At 34.8% G+C, this 21384-nt stretch overlaps 2 protein-coding genes across 4 annotated transcripts in view; one reads left to right on the top strand and one right to left on the bottom strand.

Moving 5' to 3' along the window:
- LOC141479869 (nose resistant to fluoxetine protein 6-like) overlaps window positions 1-12830 on the top strand; it is a 95628-nt gene extending 82798 nt beyond the window's left edge. The window contains exons 12-14 of one of the 3 annotated variants that reach the window (XR_012465210.1): window positions 7267-8432; window positions 11571-11838; window positions 12168-12830. Coding sequence is in view for 1 of the 3 variants with exons in the window: in XM_074174105.1 (XP_074030206.1) it covers window positions 2743-2850 (108 nt within the window). In the remaining 2 variants the exon portion in view is untranslated. Of the gene's footprint in view, window positions 1-2742; window positions 2867-7266; window positions 8433-11570; window positions 11839-12167 lie in introns of those variants that run through there. The other 2 variants (XR_012465209.1, XM_074174105.1) reach the window with 2 other exon arrangements.
- Window positions 12831-15299: 2469 nt separating this feature from the next.
- Window positions 15300-21180, bottom strand: LOC141481842 (protein spaetzle-like). The gene is made up of 4 exons (XM_074174107.1): window positions 20999-21180; window positions 19645-19675; window positions 16942-17296; window positions 15300-15666 (listed from the first exon to the last, which is right to left on the bottom strand). The coding sequence occupies exons 1-4, from the start codon at window positions 21041-21043 to the stop codon at window positions 15474-15476; spliced, it is 624 nt and encodes a 207-aa protein (XP_074030208.1). The 5' UTR covers window positions 21044-21180; the 3' UTR covers window positions 15300-15473.
- Window positions 21181-21384: the final 204 nt, after the last annotated feature.

Raw genomic sequence — 21384 nt, forward strand, 5'->3', positions numbered from 1 at the left:
ATAAAATATTCAATGAAACTGGTGCAGTAACAAAAATGATGTTAAAAAGTAATCCTGTACAAAGACGAAACAGGAATGATCAAATCATTTTAGATTATTTCGGAAATAATCCTAATGCCAGTATAAGGAATGCCACTTTAGATTTGAATATTCCACGAGAAACTATTCGGAGATGTCTCAAGGCGAAGAATATTAAACCTTTCAAGCCAAAATTTTTACATACACTTCAAGAAGGCGACGAAGCAAAGCGCCTGGAATATTGTTTATGGACCAAGGGAAATATTTAAACAATAGAAATTTCCTAAAAAATATTTTATATACCGACGAAGCCACTTTCACTACAAATGGAGTAGTGTCATCACAGAATTGTCGCTATTGGGCAGCGGATAATCCTAACTGGGTAATAAACTGTAAAAGCCAGTATTCTCAAAAAATTCAACGTCTGGTGTGGGATATTGAACGAACGAATTATTGGTCCTTTCTTTTTTGAGGAAAACATTAATGCGCAGAGGTTTCTAGAATTTTTAAACACAGAGTTTTGGGATGCTATTCACGATCTGCCATTCAGTGAACGATCAAATTTAATTGTCCAGATAGATGGGTGTTCAGTTCATTATGCGAGAGCTGTGAGGCAATGGCTTAACGAACATTTTCCAAACCGATGGATAGGCCGTGGTAGTCTGTTTATAGAGTGGACTTTTGGACTTTTTTCTCTGGGGACTTCTCACACAAAAGGTTTACAAAAACCGCTCAAGAGATAGAAATGAACTTTGTGCAAGAATTCGACAGGTATGTGCAGATATTAGCCCTCAAGAACTAAGGAACGTAATCAGAAACATTCGTAAGCGCTACGACACATGTATCGAAATACGTGGTGGATTAGTAGAGGCCACTAGAATATGAGTTAAAATTAATTGTTGCACTGAATCGAAACATTTCAATAATTAGTTATTAGTTACGTTTATTAAAATTTTTTACTTGATTGTTAGTTGAATTGTGTGAATGTGATTCCGTTATTTTCATTAAAAATATTTACTCATTTTTTTTTTAATCTGGCGGCACTTTATTGTTGAATTCATTAAAAAAATTATATATTGTGACTGTTGGCTGTGTGAGTTTTCGAATTTTTGAGTTGTCATAACTTTGTTAATAATGAATATTTTTTCATGAAATTCTGGTCACACCTATTTAGAGGCACTCTGAATCCAGTGGCGTAGTGATTTTTTCAATAAAAAAATCGCTAATAAAAAATTCCTATTTTCGACTAAGAAAAAATATCGTAGTATGCCCTTATTAAAATCGATTCACAACTTCAAATTTTGGGGGGGTGTTTCCATTAAAAATGGGTCACACTGTATATATAGGTATATAGATAAGTTCCATCCAAACATCAACTTACTTTTGTTACTCCAATCTTTTTATTCTATTTTAGTAATACGTTCACAGAACGTTTTTTACACTTCTGAAATTTCAATATCATGTAGTTGACCCACTGAGGATCCTTCTAGATTTCCAGGATAGCTGGAAAATACTAGAAAAATACAAATTGTTCATTTTGAAACATTTATTCGTGTCTCCAAATTATTATTTTATTCTTCCTTCTTTTTTTGGCAATATTTTTCTGAGATTTGAAATTCCTATTTATATATTTTAATGTATTAAATAATCTTACTCTACTATATAACTTCAAAAGGTGAGATATTGAGAAATTTTCACATGGATGGTTTTATTTAAATTGTTCAAACAATGATACAAATCCTACAATGACATTTGTTTCTACAATAAGATTCTCAAAATTGCTTTGGAAGTTTACTTCCAAGGAGGAAATAAAATAAACAAATTCATTTTTGGTCATCCTCAGGTTATCGAGTGTGTCAAGAATTCTATTTTGAAATGTTCTGAAATAACAATACAGAGATTCATCAGGTATTTAATTCGGAAACATGAAAAAACTTATTTTGGATTTTGAACTGTTACTTTTACAACTATTTACAGCACAAACGTATCCAACACCTATTAGTTTTTCCATTATGTTAAAAGTTAAAATTCACGATACGCACAGAACACAGGTAACATATATGTCCTAACAAGAGCAAAGACAAAAGCAGAATGAGAAAATCTGTCACTTCCCAAAATGGCGGACTCATCAACGCAACGGATATGCGCGAACTTCTCCCGCCAAGCGAAGTGACATTGATGATTGTTACATATGCTGTGATCGGATTCTCTTGTACATTCTTACAGACAGCGACGATGTTTTCGGCAGATCTTCCGTTTCTTCGACGTACGGGCGTTGGTTGATCGTTTACTGAACCAGTGGACTAAAATGTATCCACCACATTACGAATAGTCCTCTTGGTAGTACGATTATGGCGACCGTGAAATGTAAGAGACGCCACCAAATTTAGTGGCGAAGCGCGCGGTACGTTGCCAAACAGAACATCCATTTTGATAAAACAAGTTTATTAGTTGCGCGTGTTGTTGAATGATATATATCCTTCCATGGTGATTTGGCAAAACAGACTGAATAAATGACAACTAATTTGACAGATGTAGGTTCAACAAGATGACCGTTATCAATTGTTCAATTATTCTAATCTTCAGTCTTCTCCATTTTAACACCTATATGAACTATTATTCTAACCCTATCATTCTGAGATTGAGAATCTATTGATATTATCACCATTTATAAATTGACGGCAAATACCTAACACAAAATTCTGATTTTATTTTATTTTTCAGGCTTACTATTACTGGGGGATATTTATGTTCAGTTTTGGATTATCTATAATTTGGGTATTAGCTTTCGAAAGCCCAATGCTGATTTTAGAAAAAATTTTATTCAAATAAATATGTTTCTAGAGAACCCGTTCAGTTATTTCACCCACAGCTGCAAAACGTCTTAATCAAAAGCGAACGCTGATGACGTGATTTCACTATAATATTTTTCAAAAAATCTGTTTAAAATCTGTGTTTCCATTAATCAGCTGTCGCCCCCATACGAACGACCACTCTCAGAAGTTGAGAAACTTGTGCGAGCAAAGGACTAACGAGGTCTTACCTTTCAACGTGTGATTCCTAACACGGATTCCTAAACCAATGGATCTTGACGTATGCACTGTGGCTCTAAAAATAGCCCAACCTTCACAGAGGGCCTGCGAATATAATAATAATAATAACAACATCTTTATTATTCTCAGATACATATTTGTTTTTACAATTGTTTAATCAATGTTGACTAATGTTTAATCAATGTTGACAATGTTGTTTATATAAGTATAAACAATAATAAAATAACAAATAACAAATAACAAATAATAAAATAACATAATAACAAATAAATAAGTAACAACAATAAAACAATAAAAACCACTTTGTTATTCTTCCACCTAACTCCTAAAAATATTTCTGTGAGCATAAATGAAAACCATAATGGCGAGGAAGAAATATTTATATATCTGTAAGTGGTTTTTGAAACTAAGAATAAAATTGAAGTATAAGACATATGTTACTTAAAACTATTGACAAATACTAAAACTGTAGATGGAACCAAAATGGAGAATCTCTGAGTTTTATTATTGAAGGTGGGTAAGGCTGGCAAAGAAAATGAGAAACACTGTGTTGTCCTTTTCTTATCTAGAACATGTGTCGAAACTCGCAGATTCAGCTAAAAGAATAGCAGCAAATGAACAAAATACTATTAAAGAAGCAAATTTACTTTTGATTGTCTTTTGATTATTATGAAAAAAACTGCAAAAATAGTTTTAAACATATATGTGGAAGGGACATAGGGCGCCATCTTTCACAGAAAAGGTTAACTTATGATTACTGATTCGAATGAACACAAACAAAACTGTAAATGTGTAGTGACGTTGCAAGTTTGGTCTACGAGTTACGAGATGGAGGATGTTTCGTAATATGATGGCCACTAAACAAATGATTTTTAAGTTGTCATCTGAATTTCTAAATATTACCAATTTTGAAATCTAAGGAAATATTTTTGTGAATTTTGCTGATTTGATAGTTATATGATCGCCTAAAAGATCAGTTCTGAAAGAAGGTGGAGAGATTATTACTCTGTGGCGGAAATTAATATTATGAATATATACACGAAACGTTATTTTCAGGTGTAAACAGAAAGGTGTACAAGTTATCATACTAGAAGAAATAAAAGTCGGGCAAATTTCGTTTCAGTTATTCACATTTCTTTGCCCTGACTTTTCATTCCATTTTTCGTTAATAAATAAAAGATTCAATATCACTAGATTTGTCTATAAAAGGTAATAGTCCTTATAAGCCAAACCAATAAACTTTCAATTTTTGTGATATGTTCTTCAAACACAAAGAATACTTTCGAAAGGGTTTATATTTTCATGTGAAATAAAGATAGCTCAGTAAACCAAAATAATAATCTAGTGCCGAAATAAAAACTGAACAAATATCTTTTCCGTATATCACATCACCGTATAGCCCTGATTCATGATTCCGTTTTTTGAATTAAGTCGTAACATATTTGTCATTAACAGCAGATTCAACAGCACTAAATTCGTCTATGAATGGTAATAGTTCTTATTAGCCAAACCACCGTATAATGTTCACTTCTATACGGTGGCCAAACCAATAAACTTTCAATTTTCGTGATATGTTCTTCTAACACAAAGGATACTTCGAAAAGGTTTATATTTTCATGTAAAATAAAGATAGCCCGGCAAGCCAAAATAATAATCTAGTGCCGAAATAAAAACTGAGCAAATATCGTTTCTGTGTATCACATTTCTTTGCCCTGACTCATGATTCCATTTTTCGAATTAAGTCGTAACATATTTGTCGTCAAAAAGCAAAAGATTCAACAGCACTAGATTTGTCTATGAATAGTAATAGTTCTTATTAGCTAAACCACCGCGCTTATAGTGTTTACTTCTATGCGGTGGCCAAACCAATAAACTTTCAAATATAATGTATCCTTGTGTTCAGATATCGATTTCGGCTTTGAAACCATTTTCAAGATCTCAACAGTATGGTGTCAGATCTCAATCTGCCACGTCCCCCAATGGTATGATATCACTCGCTACAGACAGGGCGATATCAACTTTTTTCATATAGAAAGGGGGTCTTCTGATCCTTCGCTTGAAAGTTATTTCAATTCTCTATACAAATACTTTTACCGTTTTGAATTTGGTTAATCGGTTTCGAAGTGATTGATATATGAATTAGAGACTAGGAAGAATTGTAATTCGTAACTTTGCAACTGAAGAAGAATTGAAACGGCTCCAAAGAGTTATAACAGGTTACACAAAATTTGTAGGAGAAAGAAATTGTTCACGGAAATGAGTCTTATTCAGAATGAATTTGACAAAAAAGTTGACTATGTAGATAAAAATCCACACCGTGTTACTCCAGTAACAGAGTTGATGTTCCGAGTTGATTAGCCGTAGTCTCTTAGCCTTAGGTCAAGTTTTTCTTATTGGTTATTTCCTTTTAATAGGGAAATAATTACCTTCGCAAGAGATTATTTTCATACATTTGATACTGATAATGGTATCAAAGGGTTGAGATTTCCGTTCATTAGGACATTTACTATCAATTTTTTAAATCTCTTAGCTTCAGTGTTGACTAGTTTAGGTTAACCGTCAGATTTTATTTCATTACTGTAAAATTTTTATAAATTTTACAATATGCATCTAATAGACTGATTTGATTTATAAATAAAAGTTCAAAATATAATTTCATATTCCCCTAACAACCATAGCTCACTTCAGTATACCGGTAACGTAAAAAAAGCGTAAAAGTACATCTGTGAAGGGTTTGCTGTCTACAGACACTAGAATAGAACCTCTTCCTCTTCATTATTTTTAGTTTCAGTGAAATCAAAAGGTGGCTGAACTGATTCTGATTGACATATTTTGAAATGGATTTAATTTGAATGTTTTTTCGAATGTTTTTGCTTAAATAGATGGATTGTTTTTTGCGTGGTTCTTCAAAAATTCGTCAAATCAAGGTAAATATTCCAAAATATGTGATCTAATAGTCTCATTGACGAAGAGTTACCTTGTTCAAATAGAAAATATTTAATTTTAAATTTTATAAACAGTACTAACATACTATTTTGTTTTTCTGTTATAAAATGACTTCTGAATAGTTAACCCAATGTAATTGAATTAAATTTATTCTGTCAGAGAACAAACTGAATGAATTCATAATTGAAAGTAATTATTTAGTATTTTTTTTCATCCAGTTTGTATTTAAATGAAGAAAACTCTGTACATGGCCTTCACATCATTTTAAAGTTTTTACTTTTTTTATTTTTTCCTTCGGAACTTTTGGACTTTCTATTTACTCAATGACAGAGAAGTAGTCGACCAAAAGGTTTTATTCCAATCTTCTACCATCTTAATTTGTAAAATAAAACTAAAACACCCCCTATACCTATATGGTCAATATTATGGATCAATATGCATTGATCAATATATTGAAGGTCTTATCAATAGGCTTCAATGTAGCTTAAATAAGCTCTAACAATACAATTTCTACTATGACTGTTGTTTGTGCTCAGAAAATACGTGACCTGTTGTACAAATTTTTATTTTTATTACCTATTTTTCCATTTTGAGAGATTTAGCGTTCTTACTTTGACCAAGAAGAAAAGCCCTGTAGATTGTTGGGCTCTTGTTTCAACCTGAAGCTCTCATTGAAATTATTATGCAAGCTTGTAATTTTCTTCATTTTGTCTAAGCAAAGACTGGTTTGAAAAAAATCAATACATCATCGACTTTTTTCCATAGCTATAGAATCAAGATATTGACCGTCTATGAGCTACTTGAATCAAAAATCATGAATTTTTATAAGGTAGCAAAAGGTGTCCCTTCATAGAGAATAAAGTTTTGAAGAATCTCTCATTTCTCAACAAACTTTGTTGCAGGCGTAAATTGGTTGTAACTGTTTGTGTGAATTACTTTGGGGATCTTAAAATTCATATTCTCTATATTTTTATCATTTCTTTTCTTCAGAAAGAATACAAATCTTCGCAGTTGTTAATGTGTCCAATTATATCAAATGCAAGACTTTCAGCTAACGGAAAAATATATTCATGACATTGAGAAGCCTTGTTGAGTTCCTTCATGAAAGGCCTTCTATTTTTTTAGAACCCAACTGTTGTGGAGTATACACTTTAAATTTGTGATATCTTAAATATTTCTTCCTGTTGTGCAATTCTATATTGCTTGTTCGAATAACTTGAAAACAAATAAATCATTTTATATTCTTCAGGTTTACAATGGCAAGAGCTCTCCTCGAAAACGAAATCATCTACATGAGGTGTACCCTCTGCGATAACTTCTTATCCGTACCCCCCATCAAAATTCTTTCAGCTGACGGTAAAGAAAACCAGTGTGGGAGATGCAAAGACATCGAATATAAAGGATCAGTAAGAAATCTATGCTTCGAAAACCTCGCCAAACACCTCTCATTCCCTTGTATATACAAGAACTGCAATGAGAACATTCTTTGGACTGAAATTGAAGAACATGAAAAGACATGTCAGTATAAGAGCATACGTTGTCCTATTTATTACCAACATAAATGTCAGGAAGTAGTCGAGATTGCTCAATTCGAGAACCACATCAAAAAGAAACATCCCACCAATATTTTTTTTGGTAATGTGCTTAAGAGAGATATTGGAGTACTTTCCTCCACAGTCCATTACTTGAAGGCTGACACAGGGGATTTCATTATCTATATACTACAAGACCATATTTTTGTTGGTAGTTTAGGCCCTATCAAAAGGTACAACAAGTACAATGTACAAATATCTTCTCATTCCTCGACACAGATATCCCTTTCTTACAACGACCAAGATATAGTTGAGTTTGACGAGAGACTCCACTGCTATAAATGCAAGAGAGGATTGTGCAGTTCAAAACATCACTTACATTCCAGAGATAACCCAAAGACTACTGACAGAGATTCTCTAATTATCAACAAAAACACCATAATCGAATTATTTGGTAACCCTCAAAAAATCCTTCTGAGTGTTACACTAGTTGACGGAGATTTGCAAGACCTTCCTGAAGTTACCATGACTCGGAGTAGAGTTGACAGAGAACAAATACTGGATCGTAACAGTTTGGTGATTACTCGCTCTTTGGAGTGCATCATTTGCTTGGAATATTTGGTAGGTGATATCTACACTTGTGCATCGGGTCATCTTATGTGTCAACAGTGCAAGCAGAATCACAGAGACTGCCCTCTCTGCAAAGTTAGGCTAGGGGAGGCAAAGTGTCTACTTGCAAAAAGTTTTTCAAAGGACATCCAGCTTGTTTGTCAGACTGAAGGATGCAATTTCATTGGTAACCTGGAGAGGTTGGCTTTGCACGAAAAAAACTGCCCTGATCTATCAGGGAAACCTAAGGACGAAAAAAAAATTATGTAAAAAAGTAAGTATAACTTAATATTTATTAACAAAATTGTGGGTGTTCACATGCTGTGGAATATTTGGAATGATGAACATTGAAATCAGCAATGATCCACTGATCATACTGAATATATTGCTACCTACGCCTCACTAATGTGCTGACTAAAAATGTAACAACCACCAGCTAGATATAACTTCCGTGTGACTTTTCGAGTGGTTAAAACACGTGGAACTTCACTATTTAGGAACTCTTTCATTTGCAGAATTGCGTTTATGTGGAATAGAATAGAATATCCTTTATTCGCCATAAAAAAATACAATAGTATTATATGGTTTTGTCAAATATCATATACCATAAGAATACCATAAAAACACTAAATTAATAAATAAAAAATAAACAAATAAGGAAATGAGATGTGAACAATTTCAATATAAATGTCACTGTCTACGTAGATTGTAAATTCAAAATATTAGTTGGTGTTGAAGTCAAATGATAAGAATTCGTCGATACTATAAAAAGCGTTTTCCAGGCAGATATTCTTCATATAATTTGTAAACGAGGCTGTATTTAAGTTTTTTATATCTTTTGATAGTTTGTTAAATAAAATAGGATCATAATTTTTCGAAAAACGGCAGTGATTTAGTCTTGTGAATTCAATTTTAATCTGTTGTGATTGTCTGGTGTTATGTGAATGAAAATCGTTTTGATTCAGATATAAATAAGGATTTTTTTTGCATAACTTATACGCGAATAGACGTAAAGAGAAGGTAATGTAAACATTTTATTATTAATAAATGTTGTTTTAACGTCTTCTTGATAACCCAGTTTGAAGATAACTCGCAAAACTTATCTTTGCAGTCCAAACACTTTTTTTGCATGAGGCGAGTGTCCCAGAGTACTAAACCATAAGATATATGGAACATAAAAAGTGAATGATAAGCAGTGATAATGGTTTCAATAGATGAGATGCCCATTAAACGTCTTATAACATAAATGCTCGTTGCCAATTTTTTGCAAATAAAATCTACATGTTTTTCCCAAGAGAGCTTTGGATCCATTTGGAATCCAAGAAATTTAATTGATTCATTTTGGTGTATAGACAGTTGTTTGTGTGTAAAAAAGTAATGTTGCGTTTTATTAGTATTCAATTTTAATTTATTATTTGTCAGCTATCTATTAGCATTCGATTCTGCTACTTTCATTTCATTAACTATAGCCTCGTAATTTGGAGCAATAATGATGTGTCGTCAGCAAATTGCGTAATCTCAGAGTCATCTTCAGTTTTGAAATCAATCACATAAATCAAGTATATTTCTTTCATATTTCTTTGGTATCAGATGCCTTATTATTCAAAAACACGTATTGTCTATGTTCCGATAGATATGATCTAACAAGGTTAATTGAGTTTTCCTCAAATTTGAACCTCTCCAATTTTTTAAGCAGAATTTCATGTGTCACACAATTGAATGCCGCCTGAAGATCGCAGAACACTGTTCCTGTGTGGACAATTTCTGAAATCCCATGACGATTTTATCTACCAGCTGCTTACACCACCCAGACTAAACGTTTGGTCCTAAGGACAAGTTCCTTTAGACCAGGGCCTATCAACCCTGATTTTGTTTTTTCTTTCCCTGAACCCTTGAAAAGCCACATAAAGAAGGAACTTCGATTGTGTCACTAAAATAAACTAACTAGATAGAAACAAGAGAAAATTGGCTAAAACTCTCATGCGAGGAACTCAACATTTGTTTTGGTATATAAAATGTTTTTACTAGGATTAGGTACTCTTAGCTAGTGGAATTATATTCTCATGTGTAAACTGATAATTATATACATTCCATTCTTCACATAATAATTACTTCTTGATGGTATGTACATAAGTACATGTAACATAATATCTGAGATTTTTTTATGAATTCTTTACAATCGTTTCCTAACCTTTCTAAGTAATTTTTACTAAAAGTTTGACCGTTGACACTTTGACAGCTCCATCCACATCAGTGTTGCCAATGTTAATTGCATTAAATACTCCAAGACTTGGAACAAAATACATTATTCCATAATGTAAATGATTAACGAAAATCCGCGCACAGCCTACTCTGACCCAAAGACTTTGAAAAATTGTTATGTTAAGTGATACAATTATTGATAATAAATGTATATATATTTTATGGAATAAACAGATAACATAAAATAACGGAAGAAAAAAAATCCATGCCTATAACAATTTGAAAATATTCACTGTGAATAACAATAAGTTTCAATGAGTAGGAATTCTTGTGAAAATATTAAAGTTCACTTTGTAGATTATATCAAAATAAAATAAGTACCCTATACAAAATTTAAAAATATACAAAAGTAACACACTCGTAAATCATCACAACGAAATATTAAAAATCTATTTTATTGTTAAAACCACTGAAAACAACCAGTTAGTTCGTTTTGTTGTGAGTGATGAAGATACGTACGATCTGGATCATATCAAAATAAGCAGGGGGTTCATTTGAAAACTTCTCACCTCGCATATATCGAAATCTGAATAATTGAGAAAGAAAGGAAAAGATGTGTATTCTAAAATGGAGTTAAGTTCAAATAAATATTAAAGTGAAAGACGTCTTGAGAGGACTGGCGACTCCCTACGCCAGTAACCATGCTGGATGTCAACGAGGTCGTCAGTTCGACAATAGATGGGTATATTTCATCCGAAGGGCTCCCGAAAAGGTGGCGACACGTAAAAAATGTAAGTGTGTTTTTTTTTAAGACAAAGTGAATGAAAAACTTAAGGTGGCAGGATTGCCTCGTGTAAGACAGCTGCGCCCTCGAACGAAGCTTCTATTCACTATGGACAAGAGGAGTCTGACCAAATGCGCTCGAATAAGCAGCTTCTCCTACTCCTTTGAAGAAAAAACTCAAAGAGGCTATCCTGATTGGACAGCGGACTCCAATTCCAATAAATTTTAATCCTAATATTTTGTTTGTATCGTCTGTTTTTACCTGTTTTGGGGGCTCGATTGATGTCATTTCAAATGTACTTGGTCTTTTTGTCTGTAATTTTGTATTTTATGGCACAGTTAATACCTACTTATTATTATTATTTATTTTTCGAGTGTTTAAAAAAAAGCTGACGATGCATGTAAAATAGAGAAACGCATTTTACAGATATTTCAACAATTGAATCGACGAGAGAATTTGAAGAATTGCCGACTACTCACATTTGTATATCCTATGTCTCTTCAATAAACATTAAAGATAAGCTTGCCGAATAAAATACGTGTTTTATCACGTATTTTGTTGATGTTGCATGTGCATTATTCTCTCATCCAGGGCCGGATTCAGAGGAGGGCAGGCTTGGCTACTGCCCCGAGGCCTCTACAGGAGAGGGGTCTCCACAATAAATGAAGATGAAAAAATATTAAAATATTGACAGGTAAGCTAGATTTCAGCGAAATCATCAATGACTTTCCGTCGAAAAAAGCTCTGAGTTCCATTCGTTAACGCGATAATTTAGTTTTTAATGAATTACTACAATATTCCAACAATGAAAAGACTTGACACAAAAAAATTATATCTCTCATTTGGAAAATAATTAATTATTAGGGGCCTCCACTCCTCCGTTACTCCAGGGCCTCCAGACTTCCAAATCCGGCCCTGCTCTCATGTATCCAACTCTATAGAATGGTTTGTTTAATAAGCACGAATGTCCGCAATAATTCATTGGTATTATATAAATTTATCATTTTGTTTTTTCTTCAACAGGAAGAAGAATGGAAAAAATAAATTGCTTTTAAGTTGGATGCTTGACGATAGTTTTCTCTTTTCCTCAAATACAGAAGACTGAAGCAGGTGATAAGCTTGTATGTGATATTTTAAAGGACCTTTTATATGTGTAATTGTTTTTATTCGTTTACGTGAAGTTGACAATATTGTTGATGGCAGAATAATTTAGCTTCTTGTTCTAATAATTATTATTTTCACATCATTTTTTCACTACAGACATTCAACATCATTGTGTTGCAGTATTCAAAAAAATTATTTCATAAAAACCTGCCCGATTATGTTTTTTTGTTAAAAAATCATTGTTTATTCAATGGTTTGTTAATACATCTAAGCTATGAAATTAATGATGATAAAAATATAAATAATTCATAACTGTATTTATCCAAAAGCTAACATAATATCGGTGTACACAAAAATTTTAATTTTGAAGAAGCTATACATAAGCTGCCATCCCATACAATGTATTTTTTAGTATGCAGTTTGAGTTCAAATTGGCACTACCTTATTTGTTCTTATAAATGACTTGAAAATAATATGAATTGAAATCCATTCAAGAATGTTTTGCTCAGTAGTTTTTACTGTTAAAATGATCAACTTTTATATACATTTATTTTTATTAAACCCGAAAAGATTGGAAATCTATCTGTCTCTATTCAATGCAATAATTGAAACCTTGTAATGGGTGAGTTACTATATATTCAAACGGTTCACTCCGTCTGAAATGACCCTCCCGGTACTGACGAGAAGCTAGTAATCCGAAACCGGTTTATCAGTGGTCGTTCCGACCAAATGAAATCAATTTCAGCTACTTGCGACGAATCTTCCAAATGGAAGACGTTGCACACATGTGCCTGATGGTTTTACTCCAGTTTTCTGCGCGGCATCAGCTGAATTAGTTGTTGTTTTTTCGTCAAAAATCTGCCACACGTAGGTATCTACAAAATCGTAGGTTCACATGAGAGGCAAGGGTGAGGTGTTCTCACCTGAACCTGAACATATCACATGCACCTCACCGGAATATGTTCATCATTCTGACTCCCACACCGGAGTATGCGTTTGTGGAGTTGGTTCCGGACTTCGCCTGTAGGTGACGCAGTGGTACATCTTACTAAATCAACTGCAGGCAGAGCTTATGACTAGTTGGAATTGTTACCAATTACTCCCAAAATCTCTAGATGAACTGGTGATAGGAAGCAACATTCCGACAACTGCTGCTGGTGACTTTAACGCCAAGTACAGACTATGGAGCAGAGCCACAAATCAAAACGGCCAAGCGCTCTATGCGCATGTCGACAGCCATGAATATCTCGTGCTGGGACCGGATGAACCTACGTACTATCGCGGGCAGATTAGGCCTGACGTACTAGACATCGCGCTTCTCAGAAACGTCTTTCTGACTAGCGAAATTTTCGTTCTGTCGAAATTGGATTCTGATGCGAACCCTTTTCCCAGGAGACAAAAATGCGGCAGGCAGTATGGCCAACTTAGTTGAACAGGCCATCATTGATCACCGAAACGAAAGGTGGGAGGAGCTCTTGGAAACCCTAGAGCCTGGGAGGACGAGCTTTGGCGAGTCACCCGCAGACTCAGAGGGAAGAAGACTGCTCCCTCACCCATTCACGGAGAGCGCGGAGTGTGCTACTCCCCCTCCGACAAAGCGTTGGCCTTTGCCGACACGATAAAATCTCAGTTTCAGCTTAACGTTGAGGACAATGACTACATCGACCGCGATATTCTGTTGGAAGATTGGATTCACCGTATTCTCAGGGTAGATGACGACGATAGCATCCGTCCGGCTTCTGTGGAAGAGCTTAAGGGTTACATCAGGGCCGCAAAGGCAAAGAAAGGAAAGTCCAAGAGAACACTCTACTGAGTTGCAGGCTCTGAGACTGGTCGAAAAACACCATCGCGGAACTGAACCAAAACAAAAAAGTCCATGCCGTTTTATTAGACATCTCGAAGGCCTTCGACCGTGTATGGCACGACGGGCTTCTGCATAAACCTATCTCGTTCGACCTGGATCGGGGCTTGAGGGCCTCATTCGACACTCAGTCGAATGAGGCCCTCATAACCTTCACCAACAGGAGAATAATTTTCTCTTCCAACACCCCAGCCAGGTAGGGGTACTCCCTGATGGGTGGTACGTTTGTCCGAGGACTTTATCTGCGTCATCACCACAGTCATAAACCCCAGTGAGTTGTGTCTATTTCTGTCCTCATGACAAACGTACCGGTCCGAAGAGTAAGAGAGCTAGGCTCCTTCCTGAATCAAATTAAGATGCTATCGTGCATTCGGCATTCGCCGTTTCAGAAAGAGCGCGAAATCTGCTACTACTCCGCCGATTAAGCTTCGGTCTTTGCCGATACAATTGTGTGCCAGTTTCAGATTAACGTTAGCACGGATGATGGAAAACCGAGTTCAGCGTATACTCAGGGAAAATGACGACAATATCCGTCCGCCTTCAGAGAAAAAACTCAAGAAGAATATCAAGGCCTTCAAGCCTAAGAAGACTCCGGGGGTCGACTCAATCACCAACAGGTTGTTGAAGCCGCTCCCTGAGAACCTAATTTGTTCCCTGTTCAACATAATTAATAGCTCTATCACCTTCAGGTATTTCCCCGGCAGATGAAAGCACGCAGTGGTTAACATGATCCCGAAACAGGACCAACACCCGCTGCTCCCCATATAAACACCGTCCGATTAGCCTGCAGTGCTCAATGCCTGAGCTGGCTGAACGTATTGTGCAGCAAAGGCTAACAGAAGTTGAGGAGCGAAATGTTCTGCCTGACGAACAATTCGGCTTTAGAGGAAATTCCACCCAATTCCAGGCCCTGGAATTGGGCCATTGGAAATTCTATGGTCCGATCTTAATAATGCTCGTGTGATGCACTGTTTGGAACCTTCGATGTAGCAATGAATATTACTGGGGTTTTTCCCAACACCAAACCGTTATTTTAAAACCTGGACACGTTTTCAAGAGGAAGATCAAACCCGATGATCACTTGGTGGTGGAAACGCGTGTCCAGGTGTTAAAGTAACAGTTTGGTGTTGGGATAAAACTCCAGTAATATTAATTGATGATCTTATTGATACTTTTGCAGGACAGAAATCTCGCAGAAAAGAATTTTATTAATATATATCTGGTTAACACAAAAGTAACATTAAACTATTCAACTAAAATGGACACAATATTTCTGTCGGGTAACTATCCCAGTAATTTATTAAAATCAAATAACAATGTGACAATTTTTCTTGGAGCCCCATCCAATGAATTATTCACAGGCCTCAGGCGGTGAAGTTACCCCACTGTCGATAATCTACCTTGTAGGAGCAATCGCAAGAAGATGGCAATTGAAACGTGTCTTGTTCAAGAACACCGTAGGAATTCAATGACAGCAAATGCCTGTTTATATATTTTTGTTTGCAAGTGGTGATGAAGCCATTTGGAGCGCCAACCATGTCACATGGTTCATTTTTCCTGCGAAATAAAAAAGAATATTCAAGCAATATTAATAGTGACAAACTAGTCGAGAAGGTTATCTTTTCCTATAGGATAACCTCTATAATAATTTTATAAACTACACCTTACAATTTGCTTTAATTTTCAAAACATATCACATGTTTCGCTATTGCAGTAGCTTCTATCGTAGTGAATAACAATACTGAAAGTAAGAGCCGAATCAACCAGAAAACCTATCATAATCAAGAATATAATGTTTTAACAAATGCCCTAAAAAAAATTACACCGGCCGCCACTGGTAGCCATACACCAATGGTGACGTAGCGCATTCGATTACGATATATAAACGCTAGCCCCGAGCATATCGACACAGTTAAGTGGAAGTTACAGTGCGGTACGCGAAGCGATCTAGTAAGGCGACAGACATTCGAATAATAGTTGAAGTTTAAGTTGAAGTGTTTATTGTATTTATAGTGAAATAAAGTTTAGTTTGATTATCCAGTGTAGTCAAATACTGGTCAACCCACGGGAAAAAACGTAACAAAGTGGAATAATTGACTGAAAATTTACTGTTTTATAGTGAAAACAAGAAGTGTCGAAGGAAGATGGACGAAGAAGAGAGGAAGAACGATTACGCCGAATCGAAGATCGGCTATATATTCTGGAAAAACAAGCAAGAAACAGAAAGCAATGTCGTAAATTATTGACAAATATTCAGAAGAAACACGAAAAACATAATAAGATGTACCTTCATTTCTTTGAAGTTTTGAAATCTTCCCAAGAGAAACACTAACACAAAGAATATTACCCGGTGTAACACAAGTACAGGCAAGTTTAAAGAGACATCCAGATGAAAGGAGGTGACAAATACATGCACTAAGGCATTTTACCCGTATTAAAGAACAAACAAGAAGATAAAACGTTCAGTTTGAGTAGAGCCATGAAAATGGTAGCACAGTATGCTATCGAAATCGCTCGCATATAATAATTAGAACTTAATCGAGGAAGGTTCATGAATTCAAGCTGCAGGAAAATAAATCCATGAAAATCAAAAAATTAATAGATAAGTACTATTCTGATCACTCCCATATTGATTTCAATTTAAGAGCTACCGGTAGACAGCTGTTTCGGCCTATTGGACATCGTCAGTACCGGGCAGGCGGTCCTTGATTGAAGACAAAATATGAATAACCAAGAAAAGTACTTAACAGAAATAGCTGCGTAAACGCAAGCGAGACATAAGGGGAACCACCTATTGGTTTGACATCCAAGTTAATGGATTATATAGCTTACTTGCGACAGATTTCCACTTGAACACCCTGTGCGTATCCTTGCTCTTTCTGATTCACAATGTATTTCCATTTGTATTTTCTGTTAATCGCAACTTTCGGATATATCGTAGATTTTACCGAAGGACAAACAAATTTATCATCGGGGTCGTCCCTGGCCCCAAATTCATCTTGAAGTTCGTCCACTCCGAAGAATTCTTTGTTCACCTTATGCTTCTCCAATATTTCTTTTACTTTTTCACTTGGATACGGATCAAAGTTCTCGCAGAAGGTGGATCCTTTTGCACATGGCGGAGTACCGTCTATATTGGGTAGGATGAGACCAGGTTCGTCTTCGTCGGATTCGGGGAAGAGAACATCTGTAACCCAATTTAAAATTCAATATTCAATAGAAGTTGATATGTAGAATCGGAACCTCTGGCGTAAAATGAATCTGTCAAAAATACTTTCCCCACATCGAAAAACTGTCTTTCAACGCGTCTGTCGCTATATATATATATATATATATATATATATATATATATATATATATATATATATATATATATATATATATATATATATATATATATATATATATATATATATCTGGACGGACAATCCACCTTATCTAAGATGAAGATCATTAAATAAGTTCCTGATATGCGAGTTATGTTCAGAAAATGAGGTGAATGTTTCAATTTCGCGGGCTACGTACATTCGATTAGCAATTGTTTTTTTGTTGGTACACACGTCTCGGGCATATGTTAACAGTTTCGTATAGAATTTTCGTATAGTTTCTACTGTGTTTATTTATTCGTTACGACCGGTTTCGGCTTATAAGGCCATTTTCAAGTAACTCACTTGAAAATGGCCTTATAAGCCGAAACCGGTCGTAACGAATAAATAAACATAGTAGAAACTAGACAAAAGTATTTTCTTTATTCTATATTCAACATGAATTTCTACAAAATAAATAAGTCATCAATCGAACAAGTTAACAGTTTCGGCTGTTTAGTATGTTTGTTTGTTGGTGAGAGACAGAAAATTTTGTGTGAAAAATGGAATTAAGTGCTCAAAAACAGTCGAACTGTTTACAGTGGCATACGGTGATTATACTCCGAGTCAGAAAAATGTTTACAAGTGGTACAAGCTTTTCACAGAAGGTCAAGAAGATGTGAATGTAGAGCCCTGGACGGCCCAGCACATCAACGACCGATAAAAATATTGAGAAATTAAAGAAAATTGTTGTGGAAACTTTGGGTATAGCGTTTGGTCGGCGCACGATCTAAAGGGGGTAAACCGGGCAATTGCCCGGGGCGGCAAAAATGAGGGGCGGCAAAATTGAGGAAGGCGCGGCGTCGTGGGCGAAAATCTGAAAGATGGTTGAACAAAAAAAACTACATCCTACACAAAGTTGTTAGAATATGATATATTACTATTGACATCACTGAAATTTCACATCATATTTTAGTAGATTACAAAAATAAAACGTGGTCATACTGCGTCTTTCAAGCTGTGCTGGATTTGAATAAATATCTTAAAACGAAACTTATTTTGTTTCGTTAATATCGGCAGGGAAAATTTGTCTTTTTATAGGTTAAAATTACACCATCTATGGAATAACGCATGGGTAAAAGGCGGCAAATATTATTTTGCCCGGAGCGGCGAAATAGCTGGATCGGGCGCTGGATCGTTCAGGAATTGTTGAATAACATCAACGGCGATCCAAATTTGCTTAAAAGGGTCATAACTGGTAACGAGTCATGAGCAGGTGCCTAAATTTTATGCCTCTCACCAACAAACTAAACATGCTAAACAGCTGAAACTGTGAACATATGTTCGAGACGACTGTACCAACATAAAAAAATCACTAATCGATTTACGTAGTCTGCGAAATTTGAACATCCGCTTTATGTTTTTAACAGACTTCGTATTTTAGAACTAACAAATAATCGAAGAAACACTTGTATGAATATATAATAATCGAATGTGCACCTGTTTGAATATACCATTGATCGATATTTATAAACATACAGTGCATTCCTTTAATGCCCTCCCTTTGAACGGGTCAACTTGAAAAATTCAAATTTGGGATAATGAAACTAATGCAAGAATGCATGAATATTTTGAAGTGAAATTGACAGATAAAACTTTGGAATGGCGACTGGGTGCCATCTTGGAAAAAAAATAAATGGAAATGGGGGTCTTGTTCACATCATTTTAAAGCTCCTGACGAATACTTCACAACCTTAGAATATGAAGTCAATATCTTCACCTACTACAAAATGACGGAACATTTAATAATTTCCTGAAGACAAACACTTTAATATTGATATTTCTAGAAATATTCATTTTTATCTGCCATATGGCAATTCCAACAACCCGATAAGGTTTGTAAAGTTCTTTTTTGTTTATATTTTATTGAATAGGCTTTGAATCGTTGATAAACTGTTCAGTATGAAACGATAATGAATGAAACTATTAAAGTAGAATTCCATAATAGTATGCACTGGATTCTCAAAAATATGATTGCATTAAAACGAAAACATTGTTGACAAGGTTGCGATTCTATATATTTTATCATCATTTTTCCTCATCCGTTCAGTACGTCACTGCAAGAGACACATTGAGGCAAAAACATCAGTTATTTCTGAGAATTTAGTGCCTACTATTTTGGAATTATAGTATCTAATATCTGAAAGAAATATTTTTTTTATATACTCACCTACTACTGCTGTGGAATTCAATATTGGAACCTGAAAATCAATAGAATATGAATATTATGACTAGATATTATATAAACTTCATTAAGGATAACTTAATATGAATACCTTATAAAATTATGACCAATATGACCCCCTCAATCAACTTTGGTAATATCATCACACCAAACACAATTTCTCCCAGTATTATTGGAATCTGCGTCACCAATGTATGAATTTATATGTTGAAAAATATCAAAATTTTACCTTTGTATATTCAAATCAAAACTATGTGAGTAGGTAAAATAAGAATGTATATATGTGAAATGTAAAAGTTTTCGAATTAAAGTTAACCTAACCAAAACAGAGTCATTCACACATGCAATTATAACATTTTGAAGTTTTTTTATTTTACAAATATAAAATATCCCTCCGATTATCAACTAAACCAACCGCCACTGTTTTATGGTCCAACTCACTTCAAATGTAAACAAACTCTCCATAACCCCTCATTACCCGCCATCCTCCTCGCCCATGAATTGTACAGAAAAGGATAGTATGATACCTGCTTCAAAATACATGTATTGGTATAGACATGGCAACTCTATGTCTTATTATTACTCTGAGATCTCATCGCATTTGCACCAAAACTGTTCTAATTGTTCCATGGTTTCTGCATGGACTAACATATTTCAAAGTTTCAAACTGAATTCCATGACAGATGCCACTGTCATTTTTCTCTCTCTTCTTGTTACCAAGCACATTGTCTTAAACCGGTAAATTATATTTTGAACACTTTCGGACGTTTCATTAAGATTATTCATGTGATAATTGTGCCTTAGTGTTGAATCAAATTATTTCAACTCAGTGCCTTGTCTTATAGTACTGACATAAACCGACCTCAACAGTAAGTTTTTGACTTTGTCTTGTGAATTTCAAAATTCAATTTTAGTGCTATCATTATAACTTCTTGTAGATTTTTCCTGAGGATGATAATATATTTTATGGAAACATCGGAATAACTTGTCATATAATGTATGGGGCGACAGCTGATTATCGGAAAACCAGATTTTAAAACAGATAATAAGAGTACACTTCCGTTCTGCTAGACACCCAAAGATACTTTTCCGTGTGTCTGTGTATGTGTATATAAACTCACTCGGTTTTTGCAATAACCTATTTGCTTCTAAGAAAATGTAAGGATCAATTGATGACTGAAATTAATAGAAATATTGACCAATGGCACCATAGTGCGATAACGTCAGAACTACCCCACCACTCTACAATTTTTGAAACGAAAGCGCATCCCAGCTTTACTAGTCTACAGGCATCTTAACATATCTATATTCCCCATATTCAACTTAGTAAAAAACTCACCGTGCAAAGTATTGTTAAAATACAGAAATGATGAACGATAAACATCGTCACAAAAAAATCTACCAAACAGATGCAAAATCACAACGAATTTCTTCACAACTATATATGAAAGCACAATACTACAGACATACTTTGGAAATTCTTGATTCTCAGAATCCTCGACAGGTAAGTTCCGACCACAGATCACAAGTCCGACGGAATTTTGAATAGTACGGTTACCAACCTTAAAATTGTACAATAATAGAGACTTTTGGAAAAGAAAAGTTTTTGGCTTTCTATCCATCTTGATATAAAAAAATGTGGGAATCTTTCAAAGAAAGTAAGGAAGCAATTTCAAAAGAAGTAACTATATGAAAATTGAATACTCCTAAAAATATAATCCTTTC

This window comes from Leptinotarsa decemlineata, unplaced genomic scaffold, assembly GCF_025532065.1.
Source record: "Leptinotarsa decemlineata unplaced genomic scaffold, Ldec_3_MD MMD2_tig00000505_RagTag_RagTag, whole genome shotgun sequence".
In the NCBI taxonomy this organism is placed as follows: domain Eukaryota; kingdom Metazoa; phylum Arthropoda; class Insecta; order Coleoptera; family Chrysomelidae; genus Leptinotarsa; species Leptinotarsa decemlineata.

Excerpts from the sequence above, each read along its gene's own strand:
- LOC141481842 (XM_074174107.1), bottom strand. The coding sequence starts at position 21,043 with ATGTTTATCGTTCATCATTTCTGTATTTTAACAATACTTTGCACG. Across the intron at positions 19,676-20,998 it reads TTTTAACAATACTTTGCACG|GTTCCAATATTGAATTCCAC; the intron begins GTGAGTTTTTTA and ends ATTGATTTTCAG. Across the intron at positions 15,667-16,941 it reads CAAGTGGAAATCTGTCGCAA|GAAAAATGAACCATGTGACA; the intron begins GTAAGCTATATA and ends TTTATTTCGCAG.